Source organism: Quercus lobata, chromosome 12 (assembly GCF_001633185.2).
Source record: "Quercus lobata isolate SW786 chromosome 12, ValleyOak3.0 Primary Assembly, whole genome shotgun sequence".
Lineage (NCBI taxonomy): Eukaryota > Viridiplantae > Streptophyta > Magnoliopsida > Fagales > Fagaceae > Quercus > Quercus lobata.
In genome coordinates, this window is record NC_044915.1 from 22,169,081 (window position 1) to 22,193,759 (window position 24,679).

General features: G+C 36.3%; 2 protein-coding genes across 2 annotated transcripts; one reads left to right on the forward strand and one right to left on the reverse strand.

Annotated features, from left to right (window-relative positions):
* The first annotated feature begins 11,778 nt into the window (after positions 1–11,778).
* On the forward strand, positions 11,779–13,323 carry LOC115972253 (probable aspartic proteinase GIP1). Its single transcript, XM_031092467.1, has one exon. The coding sequence runs from the start codon at positions 11,907–11,909 to the stop codon at positions 13,236–13,238; it is 1,332 nt and encodes a 443-aa protein (XP_030948327.1). The 5' UTR covers positions 11,779–11,906; the 3' UTR covers positions 13,239–13,323.
* Positions 13,324–19,331: 6,008 nt separating this feature from the next.
* Positions 19,332–22,246, reverse strand: LOC115971983 (uncharacterized isomerase BH0283-like). The gene is made up of 6 exons (XM_031092113.1): positions 22,107–22,246; positions 21,826–22,029; positions 20,430–20,741; positions 19,930–20,091; positions 19,630–19,713; positions 19,332–19,548 (listed from the first exon to the last, which is right to left on the reverse strand). The coding sequence occupies exons 1-6, from the start codon at positions 22,134–22,136 to the stop codon at positions 19,441–19,443; spliced, it is 900 nt and encodes a 299-aa protein (XP_030947973.1). The 5' UTR covers positions 22,137–22,246; the 3' UTR covers positions 19,332–19,440.
* Between the last annotated feature and the right edge of the window lie 2,433 nt (positions 22,247–24,679).

Below are 24,679 nucleotides of genomic sequence, written 5' to 3' on the forward strand. Positions count from 1 at the left end.
CACCTAACACCTTATCATCCCTTGTTACCGGTTTACCGCTCACTACGCGTTCATCTTTCTTGACAGGCTCTCCAGGCAACCTATAGGATGGAGGAAGAGGTGCATGACAGGAGTAAGGCAGCCGAGAACGAACGTAAGAAGCGCATAACAGCCTCAAAAACACTCGAAGCTTCTGAAAAGGAACTCGCTAAAGTCAAGGATGATTTAATAATGACTACTCGCGAGAGGGATAACGTCTCGGCGGGCCTTGATAGTGCCCAGAAACAGGCCAAGGACCAAACCAAGCGCGCAATTGAAGCCGAGGACCAGCTGCGAATAGCCAAAGACCTAATCGAGGATTTGAATAAGCAGCTGACCGTGGCCTTGCATGAAAAAGGAGTGGCAGACTATGCCCGGCATGAAGCCGTACGGGCAAAGCAGGAGGCCGAATTTGCCAGGAATGAGGCAGAGGCTGCCAAGAATACGGCCGAGGATGATGGTTATAACATGGGAGTAGCCGAAACCCAAGCCACCCTTAAGGCGCAGATTCCTGGAGTATGCAGGTTTTATTGCTCCCAGGTCTGGGAAGAAGCATTGAAGCGAGCTGGAGTGGACGCTTCATCAGATTTGTGGAAGGCAGAGAGCGTTTTCTACCCGGCGGCCATCCGTGACACCACTTCCACTAGCTCTGTGACCACGGATGCTCAACCCGAGGAAGAGGTCACCCCGTCGGGAAACTTACAAGCCAGTGGTTCTACTAGCAAGGCGCCCAAAGAGGGAATACTTCAAGATGTGGTGGTAATATCGCAGCATGCGGATCCTGAGATACCTACAGAAATTACTGAACCCAAGGTGGGCGTTCAGGTGTCGAGTACAGAAGAACTAGCCGCTCCTGCACAGTTGCCACAGGCCATTCCCCTTGCTGTGGTCACTCAGGGTACCAGTGTTGGCCCTGTTCAGTCTTCCTTAGAAGAAACCGTCATTCCAGGCATTGAAGCTGATCCTAATCCCACCTCCAAAAATGCAACCGACAAACAAGCAGAAAAGTAGAAGCCTTGGTTGGGCTTTTGTATTTGTTTCTATTTGAACGATTAATTTGTCTCTTTTCCTTTCGCAAACTTCCTAATTTATCGATAGTTTCCAAGTATTTGAACATGTATATATTTGTTATCCGCCCTTGTTAATGCGCATTATTTGCTTATAAACTCTGCGCTGACTCATTTTAATATGTACAAATAACTATGCATGCAAGACATTTAACACTATGTTCCCCAAACTCTCATTTACTTGTGCCCACAGAGGCCTTAGATTCATTTCTAACCTTTGTTTTTGCGAAGATATAAGCACCATTTTCGCCATCACGCAGAGTAGCTAAATCTCGTTTAGTGTTTAGTTTTCCACATCCAGGTAGTCGGTTTTCCCACAGGCTTGAGTCCGAGGACTATGCAATGCCTTGGTTCTGTCCAAAACCTAGTTTTCCACATCCAGGTAGTTGGTTTTCCCACAGGCTTGAGTCCGAGGACTATGCAATGCCTTGGTTCTGTCCAAAACCTAGTTTTCCACATCCAGGTAGTTGGTTTTCCCACAGGCTTGAGTCCGAGGACTATGCAATGCCTTGGTTCTGTCCAAAACCTAGTTTTCCACATCCAGGTAGTTGGTTTCCCCAGAGGCTTGGGTCGAGGAATTCCTTGGTTCTGTCCAAAACCTAGTTTTCCACATCCAGGTAGTTGGTTTCCCACAGGCTTGAGTCCGAGGACTATGCAATGCCTTGGTTCTGTCCAAAACCTAGTTTTCCATCATCCAAGTAGTTGGTTTCCCCAGAGGCTTGAGTCCGTGGACCATACAATGCCTTGGTTCTGTCCAAAACCTAGTTTTCCATCATCCAAGTAGTTGGTTTCCCCAGAGGCTTGAGTCCGAGGACTATGCAATGCCTTGATTCTGTTCAAAACCTAGTTTTCCCTTTGCACGGGGCCTTGGCTGGCCTTTAGCTTTAGGAGAGTTAGCTACTCAGCCAAGCCCCTTGAGTTTATCTATACGGTTAACGTTACCAAGCGCCTAGTTTGTTCTTTACGAGGAGCTTTAGCTTTTAGGGGAATTAGCTCCTCAGCCAAGCCCCTCGTCAAGAAACGTAGCCCCTAGTGAGATTTTATACCTGAACTCTATAACTAACGGTTAGAAATAACAGAGAAACTGTTTCAACCTACCACCTGCGCCAACACGCAAGCCTTTCCCACAGACGGCGCCAATTGTAGGGTCACGATTCGTGGCGGACCGTAACAGTGTCGGGTTCGCACGTAAAACGGCCCTAACAATATCATTTGTAGAGCGTGGGTTTGAAAGGCTAGGCCTTGATCGATAGGCGGTGGGTTTTTCATGGCGTTCATACAAGGTTAAACGATCGTCACCCCTAGAGTACTTCTCCTGGAGGTGGGCTGGGAGGCTCTCGTTTCTTGGCCATTTTTCCCAGCCCCTTCCCAAGATTACTTAGTTTTCCTTTTATACTCGCCTGTATCCATTTATCCTTCATCCACGTGTAGGGTCAATCTTTCCAAGGCTGATACTTGTCCCATCAGTCTATCCCCCAAAGTCATTGGGGGTGGTTGTAAAAGCCAAAGAATGCGGCCCTGTCGGGTTCAGAACATTAAATGATAATAACAGCAGCTTTCCCCGGATATTTTAGATCTTTTTTCCGAGTTTCAGTTTTATACCATTTTTACCCTTCTTTACGAGGGGGAACTTTGGGTCTGCCGAGGACTGAACTACCCTCGGCGGTACCCAAAGTCTATTTTGTTGAACTTGGGCCATAATCCTCCTCGACTTGGCCCATAAATCATTTACGCCCTACACTCTATATTATCAGTCAAATTGACTAAGCATATATAATTGAATTCAAAGTTCTGTGATTCTGTGAGCTAATAACATATCATCCGATATGATTATTAAATAAATATATATATATATATATATATATATATATATCATCGGATAAGATGGAAGACTGGAGGAGTATTCATTGGCTGGCAAGCATCTTTAATTATTTAATAATGATAATAATTAATAAACACTTCTTTTTAAAAAAGAAATCAAGGAGATAAACAGTTGTGGTCATGTTATTAACTTTGTATCCTTGACTAATGAAATTTGAAATATTAAAAAAAAAAAAAAGTAATAAAGAACATCTCAGTCAAAGTCAAAAGCATGCAATCTTTTTGATGGGAAGTGAATTGGCATAAATAAAGCTAGCTCCGGTTGACTTTGGACTTTGTGTGTCCCAGAACCACATCTCCCAAAACTAGCACCTCCCTAATAAGATAATGCGTTAGTATATTTAGTTAAAATTAAAAAAAATTTATTTAATAAAACTAAAAATTAATTATACAGTGAGATTCATGAATAATTTAAAAAAGTGTAATAGAATTTATAAATAGTAAAAAAAAATTGATTTTTTAAGTCAAAGTCAAACGCATACGCAATATACAAAATATTTTTTTTACATATTCCATGTCTACTTAATAGGTTATTATTGTTTTTTATATAAGCATAATTAACTTCATTTTATTATTTATCATTAACAAGTTGTCACATTAACGATTGTAATTTAAAAAAAAAAAAAAAAAATTGATAGTGGCAGTATATTGATATATCTAAGTGAAGGATAGATCCTCAATGAGGATGGTTGAACTTGAAACTCATGGTCATGGGGGAGTTTTCTCCACCCAGAGTAATGCTTTTGTATCACACTCATCAAAAAGAAAAACATGTCAAACTCTTGAGATCAATTCTGTAAATATGCAATCAAATCCTACCAAACTCATCAGCCATCAATGTAGAGCGATTAATCACTACTATATTGCTAATGATCTTTAGGTTCAATGGTATTTTTTAGTGATTCCAAGTCCAACAAACATATTTGGGATTCAAATTCCCCACTTAAAATGTCTACTGTTAAGCCTGTTATTTTACTAAATGAGTATTCATCTTCAAACGTAGTTGTATGATACCATATGATTCTCAAGTTTTAAACCGGAATAAGGAGGGATGAAAAAGAAAAAGAAGAAAAAAAAAAGTCTTAAACTGGAATTGTCCTTGAGCCCCCAATTTTGGGTTTCTAAGATTTAAATTAAAGGTAGGTGACCTTTTCCTTGGTACCGTTTTATTTTACTAAAAGGTAAGTGACCTTTTGAATAGATATTTTGTTATTTAAACACTGGTTCGACTATAGTTTGACAGTTTCCTTTTCCTATGGGTATTAAGAGGTTTATTGTCATTTTATTTGTTTTTTTAAAATGAAAATTGCACATATCATTGTATATAGTAGTGTCACAGTCACCTCATCTAAAATTAGATATGATAGGACAAAGCTTAAGCTGAAATTTTAAAATGAAACTCACTTCCCAAATTTTCAGAAGGTTTTTGTACTTGTGACAAAAAAAATATTTTATTGGTTTATGTGAGAATCAGTTTGGGCCCTGTGCATTAAATCCATTGGAATGCTGACATATGTCAAACTTTTGCCACATGTTCCCATCTTAACAAATCTAATACACAGAAACAATGAACTCAGTCCTTTCCCAATTTATGTATCATCAAGAAGTGTATAATTTGATACACATTCCATATTTTGTTCCACAAGTGGATACAGGTTAAATTTTGGGATTAACTAACAAATATTAAGGGAAAAGACATGAGCAAGGGAAAGGTAATATTTCTTTTTAACATAGAGCAATCAAATATATCTTTTTGAGAAATGCTATGTCCATATTATTTTTACAATATTTTCATAACAAATCTTAAATGGTAGGTTGTTATTGTTGGGACAAAAAAGTAATCTCGGTGGTAGATTCAAATTTGAACCAATAACAACTAATTACCTATGATTTGTTGTGAAAATGATGTGGACGTAGAACTTCTCTCTATTTTTAGGGCAGTAAATGAGTTGAGCTGAGTTGAATTGAGTATTAAAAGTTTAAATATGTTTATTGTAAGGACACGATTTGTAACGAACCGTAACAGCGTTGGGTTCGCACGTAAAAAGACCTAAACAATATCATTTGTAGAGCGTGGGTTTGAAAGGCTAGGCCTTGGTCACCAAGCGGTGGGTTTTTCGTGGTGTTCATACATGGTTAAGTTGTTTTCACCCCTGGAGCCTTTCTCCTGGAGGTGGGTTGGGAGGTTCTGGTTTTTGGCCATTTTTCCCAGCCTCTATCAGAAATTACTTTCGTTTCTTTTTATACTAGCTTGCGTTCACTGTCCTTCGTCCACGTGTAGGGCCAACCTTTCCAAGTCTGATACTTGTCCCATCAGCCCATACCCAAAGTCGTTGGGGGTGGTTGTAAAAGCCGAAGAATATGCTCTGTCAGGTGCAGAGTATTGAATGGCAGTAAAGGTAACTTTCCCTAGATATTTTAGATTTTCTTTCAAGTTGGCCCTATACCGTTATTGCCCCTCCTTCTGGTGGGACTTTGGGTCTGCCGAGGACTGAATTGTCCCTGGCTGTATCCTAAGGCTATCTTGTACTTTATATTATTGAACTTGGGCCATAGCTTTCCTCTGCTTGGGCTGTTGGACTCTTCACGGGCAAATGGGTCTGGCCCATAAATTATTAGGCCCCACAATAGCCCCTCAAAACCCTGTTGTCCGACCTCTTGGTTGGAAAGGGGGGTTTTGGTAATATCGAGCCTCTATTATGGCTCATTTAATTCGGCCTTTCACTAATGCTGGCGATTCTCCATCTGCCCAGGAAATGTACCGGTCTACGAGACATTCTTTTGATTTTACTCCTAACGCATTCTCGCCGTTTGGTTATCCAAAACGCGCTTTTAATGACTTCTATTTACGAGACTATTTAAATTCGACGGTTTGTTTGATGAGGTGGGGAAGTGGAATGGATACATCTTTGTTTACAGATTCTCTTGGAAACCTGGGTAAATTTAATACCTTCCATTTTGCCCTTCCTATAAGAAGACAAGTAGGAGGCTATCGCTCTCGTACAGAGACTCTTTTTATCCTTCTGAGATCTGATTTCCTTAGCCTCCTTTAGCGTTTACTTTATCCACTAGTTATACACTAAATCATAATACGCTCACCATAACAACGAATAATGAAGGAACCATACCCCCCCTCCCGTAAACACCACGTTCCAATAAAGCTCGTAATGGCTCGGTCAGGGCATGGATGGCGAAGACTTAAAATCTGTCTCACCTTCCTTTCAGCCAAAATCCGAAGCAGGGGCTCATTACGTCAAACCTTCGATGTGACTAAGTCGAGGACACCCATTATCAGTACCAACCACTCTCTCATGAGCATATCTAACATGGCACCAGTGTGTTAGGAGTCAGGACTGAGGCAGGGACTAAGTGCCCCTGCTTCTTCCTCTTTTCGTTCATTGATGCCTCCTTTTGCCTCTCTTTCTTCTTCTTTCCACCACCAGATCCATCCTGGTGCTTTTCCTTCTCCCTCTTTTGCTCCTTTTTCTTTCTTTTCATCTCTTCCCTCTTCTTCTCCTCCTTCTTTTCATTCATCTCCTCCATCTTCTTCATTCATCTCCTCCATCTTCTTCTGAAGAAGGTCCTTCTCTCGATATGGGCGCCACTGAAGCAGAGTTTGGAAGGATTTCGGAGACGAGTTTAAAAGGACATCTGACTGTTTACTTATCTGTATTGTTGTTTGTTTGTTTTTTTATTTTTTATTTTTATTTTTATTTTTTTTATTGTTTTGGCAATCCACCTTTTGTATAGGCTTGTTTAAGCCCCTCTTTGTACGTTGTAATACATCTTTATATTAATAAAAATTGGTATCACTTTACTTCACATGTTCTATCTCTATATTTCCGAAATGATAACGCAATGAATAGACATACAATCTTTGTGAATTCTTTTTATTTTTAAACCGTGACCGACGTCTAGGACCAAAGTCCCAGTTAATAGAAAGATCTTGCTCTGTGTTTATAAAAACAATCCGACTTAATAATACTGAATCAAACAAATGATACTTAGGGCTGAAACTCCCATTAGACAGGAAAAGAAAGGACATTATGATGGGTCTACTGAGTCGGCCTGGCACAATACCGCCGACTTTAGAGTACAATATTTGGGGCCATAATCCCTTATCAAAGAGAAAGGCGCTATTATGTATTTGCAAGTGCTATTTGGCACAGTAATATAGTATTTGAATTAATGACACCTAGGGCCAAAATACTTGCTAAGAAAGAGATATCACCATAACTTTAATAGAGTTGTTTGGCACAATAATGCCGACCTGTGAAAAACGATACTTACCCCAAAACTAGCTGAGATGATAACTGAATGCTCAATGCGGTGTAGGAAGTAATCATTCGAAGACATATCACCCGAAAAATGAACAGCCCCCCTAGGCTACTGAATAGTGGGGTGTTTCACCATCTTCTTAACGCTCTTATTGGCATTAACCTTTTACAGTTTTTAAGTCGAGGATTGAGTAACTTAGAATTTTTATTAAGTAGCCAACCTTACGAAACTCAATCTTTTTCTCATCCAAGTAGTTGGTTTCCCCATAGGCTTGAGTCCGAGGACCATGCAATGCCTTGGTTCTGTCCAAAACTCAGTTTTCTCATCCAAGTAGTTGGTTTCCCCATAGGCTTGAGTCCGAGGACCATGCAATACCTTGGTTCTGTCCAAAACTCAGTTTTCTCATCTAAGTAGTTGGTTTCCCCATAGGCTTGAGTCCGAGGATCATGCAATGCCTTGGTTCTGTCCAAAACTCAGTTTTCTCATCTAAGTAGTTGGTTTCTCCATAGGCTTGAGTCCGAGGACCATGCAATGCCTTGGTTCTGTCCAAAACTCAGTTTTCTCCTTGTCATTTTCTCATCCAAGTAGTTGGTTTCCCCATAGGCTTGAGTCCGAAGACCATGCAATGCCTTGGTTCTGTCCAAAACTCAGTTTTCTCATCTAAGTAGTTGGTTTCCACATAGGCTTGAGTCCAATGACCATGCAATGCCTTGGTTCTGTCCAAAACTCAGTTTTCTCATCTAAGTAGTTGGTTTCCCAATAGGTTTGAGTCCGAGGACCATGCAATGCCTTGGTTCTGTCCAAAACTGTAGTTGGTTTCCCCATTGAGTTCAATGCCTTGGTTCTGTCCAAAACTCAGTTTTCTCATCCAAGTAGTTGGTTTCCCCATAGGCTTGAGTCCGAGGACCATGCAATACCTTGGTTCTGTCCAAAACTCAGTTTTCTCATCTAAGTAGTTGGTTTCCCTATAGGCTTGAGTTCGAGAACCATGCAATGCCTTGGTTCTGTCCAAAAATCAATTTTCTCATCTAAGTAGTTGGTTTCCCCATAGGTTTGAGTCCGAGGACCATGCAATGCCTTGGTTCTGTCCAAAACTCAGTTTTCTCATCCAAGTAGTTGGTTTCCCCATAGGCTTGAGTCCGAGGACCATGCAATGCCTTGGTTCTGTCCAAAACCCAGTTTTCTCTTTGCATGGGACCTTGGCTTTAGGGGAGTTAACTCTTCAGCCAAGCCCCTAGAATTATTCGTGCGATTAACACTACCAAGCGTAGCCCCTAGTCAAGAAGCATAGCCCTTAGCGGAACTTTACACTAAAACTCTATAACCAGTTGCTAGAAATGACAAAAGAACTCTCTCGACCTACCGCCTATGCCAACACACAAGCCTTTCCCACAGACGGCGCCAATTATAAGGACACGATTTGTAACGAATCGTAACAGCGTTGGGTTCGCACGTAAAAAGGCCCAAACAATATCATTTGTAGAGCGTGGGTTTGAAAGGCTAGGCCTTGGTCACCAGGCGGTGGGTTTTTCGTGGTGTTCATACATGGTTAAGTTGTTTTCACCCCTGGAGCCTTTCTCCTGGAGGTGGGCTGGGAGGTTCTGGTTTTTGGCCATTTTTCCTAGCCTCTATCAGAAATTACTTTCGTTTCTTTTTATACTAGCCTGCGTTTACTGTCCTTCGTCCATGTGTAGGGCCAACCTTTCCAAGTCTGATACTTGTCCCATCAGCCCATACCCAAAGTCGTTGGGGGTGGTTGTAAAAGCCGAAGAATACTGCTCTGTCAGGTGCAGAGTATTGAATGGCAGTAAAGGTAGCTTTCCCTGGATATTTTAGATTTTCTTTCAAGTTGGCCCTATACCGTTATTGCCCCTCCTTCCGGTGGGACTTTGGGTCTACCGAGGACTGAATTGTCTCTGGCTGTATCCCAAGGCTATCTTGTGCTTTATATTATTGAACTTGGGCCATAGCCTTCCTCGGCTTGGGCCGTTGGACTCCCCACGAGCAAATGGGCCTAACCCATAAATTATTAGGCCCCACATTTATTTATTATTATTATTTTTGAACACAAGCTGAGCTTAACCTCATTACCAAATAAGATTTTATATTCAAACTTTGCTCATATTCTTGTCGAGCAAGCTCGAGTTTGTCTACAAACTACTTGACTAACTTATTATTTTCCTATATATTGAGAAACTATGACTAAAATGATTTACCTCTTCACAATTTTATAAATTTTTATTACAAAAAGATTTTTTTGTATCATTAAGAAACTATAAATAATAATTTAATATCATATGGATCTATTAAAAAAACTTATAGAATCCAATTTCAAGTATATATTAATATATTTTTAGACAAGTATACATATATAATATAATATTATATATAGTTAAATCGAGCTCTCATGTTCATGAGCTTGTTTGTGAAAACATTACTATATTTTTGAGTTTGGCTCATTTAATAATCGAGTATAAACTTAAGACTTAAACTTGACTTATTTTCTAAACAAACAAATATAAATAAGTTTTTTCCTGAACAGAGCTTGAGTTATTCACAAAGAACTTAATTCATTTATAACCCTATATATTTTAATCTTTAACACTAAAAAAAGAAAGGAAAAAAATGTTATTGAATGCTTTAAAGGTATTAATTTAAAAGCTATTTTTAAAAGAGAAATGTTAACGAATGCTTTTAAGGTATTTGTTAATAATCCATTTAAAGAAAATTTTTATGGGGAAAAAAAATAATAATGTTTAGACAACTTTTTTCATTTCTTTTCAGGGAAATTATTGTGTACTTCCGAAGTATCATAAATGCGTACTCCCTCCTCTCACATAAATGGTGGGTCTCACTAATTAAATTCATGGTGGGACCTACTATTCATGTGAGATGAGGGAGTACGCATTTATGGTACTCTAGGAGTACCTAATAATTTTCCTTTCCTATAAAAGTGATGTCAAAATTTTTCTAAAATAGATTGTTAATTAATGCTCTAAGGGCACTCGTTAGCATGACTCTTTTTAAAAATATTTTATAGAAAAATAAGAAAATTTTTTTGGGCAAATTACAATTTACCTACCTGTGATTTGACTAAAATTTAAGTTGCCTATTCATGATTTAAAATTTGACATTTTTCCCACCTGAGATTTGACCAAAATTTAAAATAACTATCTATGGTTTAAAATCTCATGATGCAAGTGTTCTGCTAGATTATTTTTTATTTTATTTGATCTTATATATATATATATATATATATATATATATTAGAGAGAGATTAGAGAGACATAAAAGTGGAGCAAAATTACATATTTAGTTATGTTTTTAACAAAAGTGAGTTATAGAAATCTAATTGAGCTAACTTGAAATGGAAAAATTTTAAATTTTTTTGGATATACACCACTGTCAGTTTTTTTAAAACCTTCTCTCATTTTTCTATGTGTGTTAAATACTTAGTATTCTAAAATAAAAAATATAAAAAATTTCAAATTTCAACTCACATATAAACAATTTAAATTTTAATCCAATCACTAAGTAATTGAAATTTCCCCCAAAAAATTTAATTTTGTTTACATGACCCAGAAATGAAATAATAATAATAAAAAAGTAACACAGTAAAGCATGTATTTAAGGAGGCAAATAGAAGTGCTCATGCACTTGCTAGAATTAGTTGTAATTTGCAGAAAGATATTGTATTTTTTTAATTATTCCCCATCTGATGTAGGTTTTTTTTTTTTTTTTTTTTTTTTTTTTTTCATCTGATGTAGTTGCTGGTGAGTGCAAACAAAATTGGGGAAACATTTAGGGGCCGTTTGGATTGAGTTTTTTGATAACTCAATTCTCAGTTTCCATAACTCATAACTCAAAAATGGTGGGACCCATAGCAAAAAGGTTGTTTGGCTAAACGATAACTCTGTTTCCATAACTCTGTTTCCATCACTCAATTCTCTGATTTTTGAGTTATGAGTTATGGAAACTGAAAACAAAAGGCTGTTTTCAGTTTCCATAACTCATAACTCAATGGCATTTCCGTAAATAAACACACATGAGGGACCCACAGCCGCAACTTTTGACTACCTTTTGACTTTTTTTTTTTTCCTTTTTCTTTTTCTTTTCTGGGTTGGCGTTGGCTGTTTGTTTGTTTTTTTTTTTTTTTGGTTGGCGTTGGCTTTCTCTTTTTTTTCTTTTTCTTTTCTGGGTTGGCGTTGGCTTTTTTTTTTTTTTTTTTTTTTTTTTTTAAGTACCTAGACTCACCAAACTTAGTGAAAAAAAAAAAAAAAAAACCAGACCGAACAGCCAACCCAGGAGGGAAAAAAAAAAAAAAAACACTGTACCGTGACAGGTGTGGGCCCTCCAAATAGTGTGAAAAATAGTGAGTGATGAAAACTGAGTGATGAAGGCAAACAGATGTGAAAAATTGAGTGATGAGTGATGGAAATTGAGTGACGAAAATTCCTTACCCAAACATGCCCTTAACTTAGCCATTTTGTAAGTGATCGAATAATTTATTGCCCAACAGTTAACAGTAGCACCTTTCCAGCATTCCAAGGTTCATCTCACGCATCCATATTCACCCAAAACTGCTGATATGATTTCTATCACCATTCACCAGTTCACCGCGTGCAAACTCCTCCTTCCTATAGTTTCTCTTCTCTGTCAACAATGTTTCTTCTTCCTTTCCTTGTTCTCACTTTCTCACTTGTTTTTGTCCTCTCTCACCAAACAGCTCTACTAGCACCCATTACAAAAGACCACACAACCCACCAATACACCATCCAAGCACACCTCAAAACCCCGCTCCAACCCACCAAGCTACTCCTCCACCTCGGCGCCTCCTTCTCCTGGCTCGACTGCTACCAAAACTACACTTCCTCCACCTTCTCCCACGTCCCCTGCAACTCCTCTCTCTGCTCTTCCCTCCACTCCCTCGCCTGCTCCAACTACTACAGCCCCCCCGGCCCCGACCCCGCCTGCGCCAACGACACCTGCGCCCTCTTCCCCGAAAACCCACTCACTCGCAAAGCCACGCTCACCAACGCGCTCCTCGACTCCCTCGCTCTGCCCACAACCGACGGGTCCACTCAGTTGAGTCAGCTCGGTGGACTCGTCCCCGACTTCCTCTTCTCCTGTTCCCAAACCTCCCTCCTCCAGGGCCTCGCCAAAGGGGTCGCCGGTTTGGCCGCACTGGGCCGGTCCAATTTCTCGCTCCCGGTGCAGGTTAGCAGATCCCTCTCTCTGCCTCGCTATTTTGCGCTTTGCTTGTCTGGTTCGCGGTCTTTACCCGGCCCGGTCTTCTTGGGTTCGAGTGGGCCCTACTTTTTCAACTCCAAAATTGACCTTTCCAAGTCGCTTATTTACACTCCTCTCATTCTCAACCCGGTTGGGAGTACTGTGATCACGTACTATTTACAGCCGTCTGATGAGTATTTCATAGGTTTGACTTTGATCAAAGTCAACGGAAAAGCTGTTCCCATCAATGCCTCGCTCCTGACCGTTGATGAGAACGGTTTTGGTGGGACCAAGATCAGCACCGTTGATCCCTACACGGTGTTAGAGACGTCCATTTACAAAGCTTTTAATGATCTGTTTGTAAAGGAAGCCCTGGGTTTGAACTTAACGGTAACGGCAAATACCGTTGAGCCATTCGGTGTGTGCTATGCTGGAAAAGATATCATGAGTACTCGCGTGGGACCGGCTGTCCCGACCGTCGATCTCGTGATGCAAAGTGATGATGTGTTTTGGAGGGTTTTTGGGTCTAATTCGATGGTTAGGATTGAGAGGAGCGATGCTGACGTGTGGTGTTTGGGGTTTGTGGATGGTGGACCCCATGCAAGAACTTCAGTCGTGATTGGTGGGCATCAATTGGAGGATAATCTTCTACAATTTGATCTTGAATCAAAGAGATTGGGATTTAGCTCATCAATTTTGGTTAAAGGGACCACATGTGCCAACTTTAATTTTACATCGACTTCTAGTAAACGCATAGTCAAATAGAGTGATCATATTCCAACTCTAAGTTACAACTTTTTGTATCTTTTGTATTTTTAATTTTTATCTTTTTTCCTTAATTACCCTTTTGTTTCTTTGGTATTTTTTAACATGGCCTTCTTGATAAATTAAAAAAGAAATCATTGGCAGCGCTAAATAATTGATTACTACTAATAAGAGTATTTCCAACAATGTATGTAGCCGGGTATATTAGCTAAAATTTGGAGAATCTGTGCACTGTTCATGTTCCAGCAGATTCGGTAAACCTGCATTTTATTTTTGGCTCATAAACAGTAGCCCATCAAACCTGATGGGCTACTGTACATTAGAAATCGAATTTCTTGGATTAAAAAATTACACTAGTTAATATTATATCAATTCTTTCTCTCTACATTGATCACCACCCCATCCGCTTCTTTCTGCTCCTACCACCACCACCACCACCACTACCACCACTACCGCTCCTCCTCTCAAGCCATGGCTTGCTCCACCTGCTCCATTCTATCCCATCCCATCTTCTCCTCCCCATCTCCTCCTCTCTACTCGGGCTTTCTCAAGCCCTGGGGAAAACACCTCACCCGCCAAGATGTTCATTAAAAAAATTAACAAACGTGTCTCTGATTTGCTCTCCTGGATTAACCTCTAGTCTTTTCCACCAACGGTCAAGGTGGTCGTTCACACCATATCCAAGGGCATGCTTTTTGCCACTGGTGAAAAATGCTTTAAGCTGCTCCTGAGGATCTCCTTCTAAATAGGTTAAATTTTTTGTATTTTCAATAAAGTGATGTCAATATTGTTGTCTTAAAAGCATTTATTAAGTATAATAAATTTAACCTATTCAGTAAAAAAAAAAAAAATGTAATAAATTTAACTTAAGAAAAAGTTAAAATGATTTTTTAATCTATTGCAATAACTAAATATCAATTATTTTACAATCTATTGCAATAATAAACATGAAATTGCAACGAATATATTATTACAATAATCTAATACCAATTATTTTACAATCTATAATAATGAAAAAATATGAAACAATTATCTATTATAATGAATATATTGTTGCAATAACTTAACCAAAATTATTTTTTCAATTATTTGCAATCTATTACAATAAAATTCGTGAAATTATTGTCTATTGCTACAATATATTTGAAGTAGTAAATTGTTTATTGTAACAGCAAATATAGTACTACATTAAAATTGTCATTAAAATATTTAAAGTTTATTGCAATGAGATTTTTTTAACACAAACCTATTACCTCAAATTTTATTGCAACACTTTGCATAAACTATTGCAATGACTTTGATGTTATCACAACAATTTTTTTGTTGTAATAAACATTTTTTGTTGTAGTGTTAGACCATGTTTCATATTAGGTCTCAGTGTAAGAAAATACCTGTATATCTCTAGAGTTTTGATAAAACTATACAAGTAGTCAAGAATAGCTTCACGGTTTGAATAGTCTCTAAATTAAAACAACATTGTAGTTAGTTTTACTGAGAAAAAATTTTGTGCTTAATTCTTCTTTAACACATCCCTAAGTAATTATATATACATTGAATTCAGAAAGGTGTTTGTTAGTGAAGCCTCCTCAGCTTTTAACCTAACCTCTGTAGCAGACCTTACTTTGTCATTCGATTTGTTCTATGAATTAAGCAAAGGATGTCACAACTACACCTATGGGACCGAGCGTCCCAACCATTGATCTCGTTATGCATAGACCCGATGTTGTTTGGAGGATTACTGGGTCGAATTCAATGGTTAGGACTACAAGGGATGATGCTGACTTGTGGTGCTTGGGGTTTATGAATGGTGGTCTTTCTATGAAGACATCGATTGTGATTAAAGGGTATCAAATGGAGGATAATCTTTTACAGTTTGATCTTGAATCAACCAAACTCGAATTCACCTCCTTTCTTTTGCTCTAGGGAACCACTTGTGCTGACTTCACTTTTACTTCAGTTACAAATACACAACCACATTCAAATAAGCCTAAGCACCCTTTTGTGTCTATACTGTTTCATTTTTTGTTTTTTCTCATTTTTCTCTAAGCACCCTTTCATTTTAAAGCAAAATTACACTTTCCTTTACCCTAATCTTTGACCTCGATTACACTTATTGAGCTATTGTAACGCACGATCGACTCTTTAATTTAAAAAAGACTATCGACAGTTACCAATTTATCTATTTACTGTCTGTTTTGGAGAGGTATAAATTGGTGTTTCAATCTATCATACTTAACAACAAAAGTGATGTTCGGGGTGATTTTGAAACAAAGTTACAACTTTTGGGGGTCAGTCATGCATTTTCTTTGTTCCAGGGATTAAGTGTACTTAGGGTAAAAGTTAAAGTGAAAAAGTGTAATTTATTGTATATCTAGTGACTTTAAGAATGTTAAAGACTACTTCAACTATGGTTTGATTGTTTCCTTTTTTGTTTTATTTTATTGTTTCCTTTTTTTTTCCCCTCATTTTTCTAAGCATCGTTTTATTTTACAAGCGTAAAAGGTTACTGATGACCCTTGGAATAAACATTGTGTTCTTTTTTGTGACTACTTCGAATCTTTGACAATTCGACTATAGTGACAATTTTTTTATATATAGTTTTCATGGGCATTAAGAGTTTAAGGTGATTTTTAATTATTTGATTTTCAAATGAAAATAATCCATTTGTTTTTGTTAGTATATAACCATATATAATGTCACATCATCTAAAATTAGATATATATAATCATTCAAAACTGATACGAGTATTCTATCCCAATATATATACTTAGAACTAAAAACAGAATACTAGCAGGAGTTTTTGATTCACATCAAGAAGCGAATACTTTTTTATACACATATTCCTTATTCTAGTTCATAAGTAAACACATCTCATTAGTTTTATGATTAACTAACAAATTTAGAGGGAAGGAAATACTTAATTCTTAAATATCATGAAACTTATATATATGAGCAAGCAAAGCGTAAAAATTTGAAACGAAAATGTAACATAATCCCACATCATTTAAAATTTGAAATAAAGTTGCATTTAATATATTTCTAAATTTGTAATATTTAATGTGAATCATAAAATATATCTGTTTCAAATTAAGTGAATTATTTTCAACTCAACTCACATCACTATGCATTTTTGCATGTCACCACATGACACATCAGAATAGTGAGCATTGAATGGTTGTGATGTGGGAGGACCTTGGGGTTGTCCTTGTGGTGCATATCCCTGTGGCTGTGGAACATGATTGCTTGGTGGTGATGGTGGTGGTTTAATGAATTCAATGTTAAAAGTATGATGATGGGGCAAGTTTTTCATTGCATTACAGTTAAGATTTTCACAGCCACCACCACCACCACCACCATAGCTAGAAGAAGCCTCACAATGACTTGAGCCAGCAGCTTTTGCAGGCTTAAGGTTAGGCCCATCCTTCTTTTCACTTTGAACATCACCAATAGATGCATTTGCGTGACCCTCTTTGTAATCATTAAATGTCATTTTCAATGTCCTAGATTGAACAAGCTCCACGTTTTTCAACCTCTCAAGTTTAGCCAATTCTTGAAGTTCTGCTATTTGGAAATCTCTGAATTGCTCTTGTCCATTTTGGTTATTAGTAGCTGCAACATGTGTGTTATGGTTAGGCACAGGGTGTGGTGATGGAATATGCATTGTTGCACATGGTAGCTCTCTTTTGTTATATATTCCTTCAAGACGGTCAGCAAGTGTGTGAGGATCTATTTCAGTTGTTACTTTTACTCTCCCGGATTCTCCATCAGCCTCAATAGAATACACTCCTAGCAAAATAATATATAAAATGTTACAGTTTTGCAATTTTGACAAAATTTAATCATTAAATAAAACCAAAACTTGAAGTTACCATGAAGTTTTGACAACAATTGCCTCACCCTCCTTTGACATTTCAGACAAGGTAGTCTGAAAACGTAAGTCTGTAACAAAATCATTCAAGGAGATTTTATAAGAGTTTAACAACCAAATAAAACCTATATCATATAATTTCTTTGAAGTAAAATTTAAGGTATTAGTGAAGAGCCTTCTAGCTCAATGATGTTGCTCGGTTTTCTCAATCGAGATAATTTGGATTACTCCATCCCCACTTCTTATAAGGAAAAAAGAAAATAAAAGCTATCGGTACTATATAGTACTAAAGATACACTCATGGATGTATAATTACGTGAACGTTTACTAATATATATACTAAAAAGGATCCTTAATTCCTTAGTCCTAAATTTTGTATGGTGAAATATATTGGAGAAAATTAACACAAGATTAAAAAAAAAAAAAATGACATATTATACTATAAATCGTATGCTAAGTAGAAACAAAAGGACAAAATGTTGTCTTGCAGCTTGTGACTTGCTTAGAGGACCAACATGACTATCATAAAATATGTAATAAAACCTTACACTAATGCTAGAGGAACTAAAGAGAAAAATTCATGAACCAGACTTCTAAATTCCATGCAATTATCTAAATCCTGTAGCATTCGGCAAGCTACCTGAGGAGCAATATGGGAGTCCATTACATGTGGGTGGTAGTACTCCATTACTCCATTAAAAGTTGCTTCAAAAACTTCACAGCCAAATACAAGTACAGCTCTTCTGTTGCCTTCAAATTACTTATGTTGTTGGGTCAGGATATACTCAGGAATTCTTGCAAGTGATGAAGAATTTTAACAAAAAGGCAGACGGAAATTCCTTGCAATATGAAGGAAATAAAAAGGCCAATATTTATAAAGGCGAAAAATGATACCTGTCTTAATTTAGAAATTAATTATTGATCTAATGTCGTTAAAACGATGATCAAATCTTCATGAATCTTATTTATATCCAAATTAAATGTCAATATGGTGTCTGATTTCATTTTGCTATTGAAATTTTAGGTGCCTATTAGGAAAGCATTAATTGGTATAAGATGAAATCTTATGTTTAATGAGTAAAGATTTGGTGACTATAAGGACTTCACCTGAACTACAACCTGAAATTTTTTGTAATATAATATATCATCAAAATTTGTAGCTATAAATACTTAGGGCATGAGGATTAAGATAGTATCCTCAGTATGATCCCCTGAAGCAAATCTTTGGATTAAATTATTGGATGGAGAAGATCATTTGCAATTCCTACGGGGAAATGGTTGTGTAAGTTTTGCACAAAGTAGTCCTAATGGAGGAAGAAAATCAGGATTTGTTACACGAAAGACAATCACTATTAACACTTCTAAAACAGAGACGGGTATGGGTATGATACGATGACGAGAGTGTCCGTGCTTCCTAGACTTCAAAAAACAATAAAATTTGCAAAAGAAAGGAATCAGCTGTGTCGCTTCTTTAATCCCATTAACTATCATTGATGTAAAATCTTCTGAAAATCGATTAATTTTTCGGTAACTAGCTGTGCTGAGCATAGACTAAACAGGAGGATAGTACTGTACATGTAATATGTTTGGGGAAAGAGGCCTAGAGAGTCGACCAAGAGCCCATTGATATATATAGTTGAGAAACTACTTTAACCCAAAATCGTGAACCAATGGATTTGGGCTCTTTTTTCTTAGTCCATTTGGGCTCATTGTTAAGACCAATTCACTTGTTCATTAGAGCCTTAAACTAAAGGACCTTGGTCTAATACTCACTTTTATTATTATTATTATTATTTTATAATAAATTTACTTGTATGGTTCCAAATCAACATTTACATAGAGTATGTCTATAAGGAGAATTCTAATGGACTAATGCATACATTTTTTTTTTGTATGTTACTGTTAACTATTAAGATTAGATAAGTTTAGGTTTTTTTAGATATACACTACTGTAAGTTTCTTTAAGACTTTCTCCTCTCTCCCCGTGTGTGTTAAAATATTTAGTATTCTATAAAAAAAAAAAAAAAGATTAGATAAGTTTGATAAATACAATTTTTTTTAATGTGAACCACATAATTAGAGGGGATGTTTGGTAATGTATTTCAAACAACGATTTTCGGTGTTTAAATAACATTACACGTATTTTTATACACTTTTTCACCCACACGTATTTCTAAAAAATACAAACAACATTACTAGAATAACATTACCAAACACCCCCAGAATGACGTAATAAGTTGAAAGTCAAATTCCAATTCCAAGTGATTCTTATACCCAGTAACCATTTATTTCAATTGTATAAAAAACAAAACATGGAGTTTCAACTCCAAATCTCTAAACTAGAAGAGACCCTTCCATGACAGTAATGGCTTTTCCTCGCAGAAGCACTGTTTGGTTTTGTTCGTCTAAATGAATGTTTAGTACTCCACCTCTAGGTGATGCCTGAACAAAGTAAACAATGTAAATTATACAATGAAGACAAAGATTACATAAGTTTCAATGCACTAGAGATAGCAAGAATACCGCATAAGCAATCAAATCGCACTTCCCCAATTTTTTGCTCCAGTATGGTGTTAAGGCACAATTTGCACTCCCAGTTACAGGATCCTAAAAGAGAAGTGATAAGTAAGAGGACTCCCCACTAGTTCAATTTCAATTTTAGACAATAACCGAAAGAGGAGTTACCTTTTTTCCCCTTTCCTTTTTTAGTTCTGAATTCTAGTAGCACCCCAGAAACTAAAGGATTTCTAATGTTATCTAGAAATTGAGTTATAACATCAAGTTTTTGAAAAGCATTACATTGTTTGATACCAAATATTTTACCTCATTGATCCCAAATTTTGGGCCGAAATATCGATAGTAATAGTCAAATCCAGATCCTAGGGGAGCAACCCCTGAAATAATTATCCCCCTTCCTGGACATTTGCGTATTGCATCAAACTGTGGCTGTAGTTCTTCAACAGCTTGTCCTGATGGGAGAATGACCTGCAAAAGACTATTATCTTAGTTCCTAGTACTCAACAAAAATTTCATCTGTCAGTCAAAAAGATGCCACTTTTGCTTTGAGAATCACTTAGGCACACAAAGGTTGTTAGAAATATTCCAACCAATTATACATCGAATCTAATGATCATGTCAACAGATAAGACTAGTCATGATTCTCAATTGGGTCAAAAACAATACACACAATAGTTCATATCATTCATGTTAAGCCAACATTATATTCTCTCAGGGAATTTTCAAATGCATATATTACTATATGATACTCAAAACTTATGAGTAAAAGAAATATTAAGCAAAGAGAAAAAGTATGGAGGCATTACAACGATATCATCTTTAGCTGTTGTCCTCTTTATATCAATCACAGAAGCACCATTCAGGGCATTGGAAATTGTTGAAACCTCAGCAGAATTTAAATCAGTCATTGGGGTGGTAGGAAAATTCAATTCAATAAGAAAGCTCTCATGTGATTCGCCATTCTGAGAATTCAAACCATCGATTGTTTTGATTTCGGGAACCCTTCTAGCAGTCACAATTCCGGATACGGTGACAAATTCCACAATGCTAGAATTCATAAAACTAGAAGTAAAGATTGTGTGTGCAGCAGCCAATGTGGCATGACCACAAAGCTGAAGCTGCAAAAGGTTATCAAACATTGCAGTGTCAATTACTCTTTAATCAACATTTGGCTGCTATAAGATTCACATGCAAATAAATCATTTTAAGATATTGAATTCCAAAAGAAAATAAACAATCTTAAATAGATCAAGTTATGATTAAGCCTTAAATGAAATCTAACTGATAATGAACATAAATGGCATGCCAATCGAAATCATATGATCCGTCTGGTGTTTTTTGTGCTGAAAAGCACTTTAAGCCAAAAATTGGGGTGTCTACCAATTCTAAAAGAGTTCTTTCAAGAGGTCCTCAAAGCTCTAAAGTTGAAATTTGGAACTTTTGAGGAAAAAACTCTATCATTCACTATTAGTATTTTATAATTTTTTCACTTTTCCATCTTTCCAACCATACGAATCCTAAGGGCCTAAAACACTATTCATTGTAATTTGACGAAAACACAAAACATTAAAGTTGTATATCACAGTATCTCTATTACTAAAGTTCTACAATTTTTCTAATTCCCACAATATGTCAAACGGGCAAATAATGCTGTCACAATATAAAAAAGTTCAAATTTTTATCTAGAACTATATTACTTGGCAAGCCAAATTTTTATCTATCATAATAGCCATTTGGATTAGCTTTCAGCTTTCAACTTTAAGCTTTTTAACTTATTTACTTATGTACATTTTCTTTAAGTCCCATATTTTCTAGATACAAATATATTATTGTCTTTTTCTTTAAATAATACTAATAATAATAAAATAAACTGAACTTTTGTGGCCCTCATAAAAAAGCTATTCAAAGGCGCACTGAACTGTTTTTTTTTTTTTTTTTTTTTTAAACTAATTCCTTTTTCTTTCAAATTTCAAAATTCTAATATATCTTTTTCTTTTTTTGGGCGGAAAATTAATATAGCCTCCCCAAGAAAGTAGTAAATTAATAATAAATATCTTTTCTTTTTATAATTCTCTACTTTCTTTTTTACCAACTACAAGTAGCATGCGTACATACACAACAAATTTTTATTTTTTTTTATTTATTTTTATCTGATTTGCTATTTCTTTATTTTGTCAATGAGTTACAAGCCAAAGTACATACCTCAGCTACAGGGCTGAACCATCTGATACGGAACTGAGGAGTGGGTGAGTCAGAGTGAGTGAGCTGAGTCAAGTAACACGTAGTGGAGATGTTGAACTCGGCTGCCACCAGTTGAAACCACTTCTCGTCCCTTTGATCTTCTTCCTCTAAGAAACATACGGCTGCCGGGTTCCCCTTGAACGCTGACTCAGTGAACGCGTCCACCTGCCAATTAAGTCCCACTACAAACTCAGAATCCCATTGATAAATATTTAACACAGATAGAGAGAACTGAGAAGTACCACGTAGTACTTGACAGGTTTCTTTGCCATGTTTCAATGAGAGTCACGTTTTTCAGGTCGAAGAAGTGAAAAAATGGAGTCTGTCTCTCTTTTTTTCTCTCTAAGTATATAGTATATTGGTCAACATACGTAAACAATTCACAAAAGAGACTAGCCAGTATGGGACAATTTAGGTAGGTATACTTAAAATAAAGCTCAATTCACAATTATTAAAGTACTAGGAAAAGTTCAATTTGGTTACTCCTCTACTGTACGTTAATAGTGTCAATATTATTATTAGTCCTTGAACTTTCAATTATGTTGATTTAATTCCTCAACTTAAAATCAAGTCTATTTTATCCTTTGATTTAATTCCTCAAAGTTTATATACGACCTTCTATCATGACTCTTGACCACATGTAACACAGGAAAAACATAAAAAGGGCTTGTTACATAATCATGTTATTACCCCCATTGATCGCTAAGCATTGACGTTTTCTCACATAACTTTTCTAGAAGAGCTTTATACTGGTGCCTAAAATTACATGGAGAATCACAGGAGGCGGAAGAAAATTCTATAAAATAATTTGGTTAAGTGCACATGAGGATTGCAAGCAGAATATATATCATTATCATATAGAAACTTAATAAACTCTCCCTTTAACAATCCGTGACAAAACACATCACAAACATGAAGTGCTCAAATTAAGTTACAAATAGCCCAAAATACAATTCAACCTAACTACTATCTATCAGTTGCTAGTGTAGACAGTAGCCACTACTGAATTAACCTATATATTCCTAAAACACTCAACAAACACATAAATGCATGTGTGGAAAATACAAGTAAACGAAAAAAAAAACAAACTAAAGCAAATAACAAATATGCAAACTAACTCTCCCCCTAAGTTAGATACATAAAAAAATTTATTTTCTCCCCCTTTCAAAAATAATTTCAACTCCCCCTAAACAAAACAAACAGGATTCCCACATATTCCCACATTTCATCTAACTCTCCCCCTTTTTGTCACGTATTGACAAAGACAACTCAAACAAAGAGTAAACAAAAACATACGCAACAAAAGACAAGAGAAAATAGAGAAATAAGGGAACACAAAACAATTCAACTCTATAGAAAATAAGGACAACTCTCCCTATGAACAACAAGGGTTAAAAACAAGCTTCCCCCTACAAAAATAGGAAAAACAAAACAAGTTTTGGGAAAAACAGTTTAGGGGAAAATTTAGGAGGTGGGGATAAATAAAAACACACACCAAACTCAAAAAAAAAAAAAAAAAATTGAGGTTACACATGAACACAAATATTCTCTCTTTCAATAAATGCAAACTTGACACTATGTGACCCATAAACAGGTGCATGAGTACAGAAAATATTTGAACATTATTATCCATCATATCTCTTAAGAAGAGTATTTTTGCAGTTCACACATAAAAAATAGCATATACTAAAATGTACAAGGACTCAAAAATTAATCAATCCATTTTGAAATCAAGTTGAGTACCCAATTTAGCAAAGTGTATGCATGTTATGTGTGAAAATAATGAGAAATATGATTGCAAGATGGATACAGAACACAATGCAATGCATGTAAATCCTAAACATAAATGATGCATGAAAAAAATTTTGGTCAAATACTTAAAAACTGAGGTTTTTTTTTTTTTTTTTTTTTCAATTGATCGAGCATCGATCGAATGCCGATCAAGTCAGGCAGATTCAAATCAAAAATTTTTAATCGCAATTTCGATCGGTTGAGCAACAGGTTCGATCGATTGAAAATTTGGAAAAATTAGTTTTTTTTTTTTTTTTTTTAACAAAGCATTTTAATGCAGAAACTCCTCAAAGCACATTGTATTATGAATAAAATTCATGAGTATGAGATGAAAAGTTTTTCAAAAACACTTGAATTCAACCCAAATCTTCTAAAAACAAGATTTTCAACCTTTTTGTCCTTAAAGCTCAAACATTAAACACGCTTTGCATTAAAATCAAGGAACTTTTAATCTTGGATGGCCACAACAAGATCACACACAATATCATGTACTAAGTTTAGCAAAGAAAAACTTGTGTAGTGTGTGCAACTAGTAATAGCTTGAGATACATGTAAGGTGATATGTAGATAGTAATCGATCACAATTACTACAAAATTCATCACATAAGTTTGAAAGAAACTATCACCTAAAGAGTTACATCATATAACTCTCACATCTCCTAGAAAACAAACTTGCTATCATATAATTTTCTTGTTTTGCCTCATAATGTACACACCAATTTTATTTGTTTTGGAAATTATTAGAATAGCCAAGATAATGTACACACCAATTTTATTTCATTGTGAATTAATTATATCCCAATAATGTACACACCAATTTTAGCATTAATTCGAGGCTACACCTTATGCTCTTTTTGTGCATGTGCTACACTTTCTCGAGCACAGAATCTTACGATATGCACTAAGGTGTTCATGATTGGCTAGTAAACAGTGGTGAGATGGTTATTTATACCTTACTTAATAAGTTCAAGTCCGACAATCAAAGGCATGTGACTTCAAGATCAAGATCATGTGATCAAAAACT

Bases quoted from the DNA above. Each gene is read 5' to 3' on its own strand.
- LOC115971983 (XM_031092113.1), bottom strand. From the start codon at position 22,136: ATGGCAAAGAAACCTGTCAAGTACTACGTG. The intron at 22,030-22,106 runs GTACTTCTCAGT...CTTAATTGGCAG, and splicing joins AACCTGTCAAGTACTACGTG to GTGGACGCGTTCACTGAGTC. The intron at 20,742-21,825 runs GTATGTACTTTG...AACCTTTTGCAG, and splicing joins GGTTCAGCCCTGTAGCTGAG to CTTCAGCTTTGTGGTCATGC.
- LOC115972253 (XM_031092467.1), top strand. From the start codon at position 11,907: ATGTTTCTTCTTCCTTTCCTTGTTCTCACTTTCTCACTTGTTTTTGTC.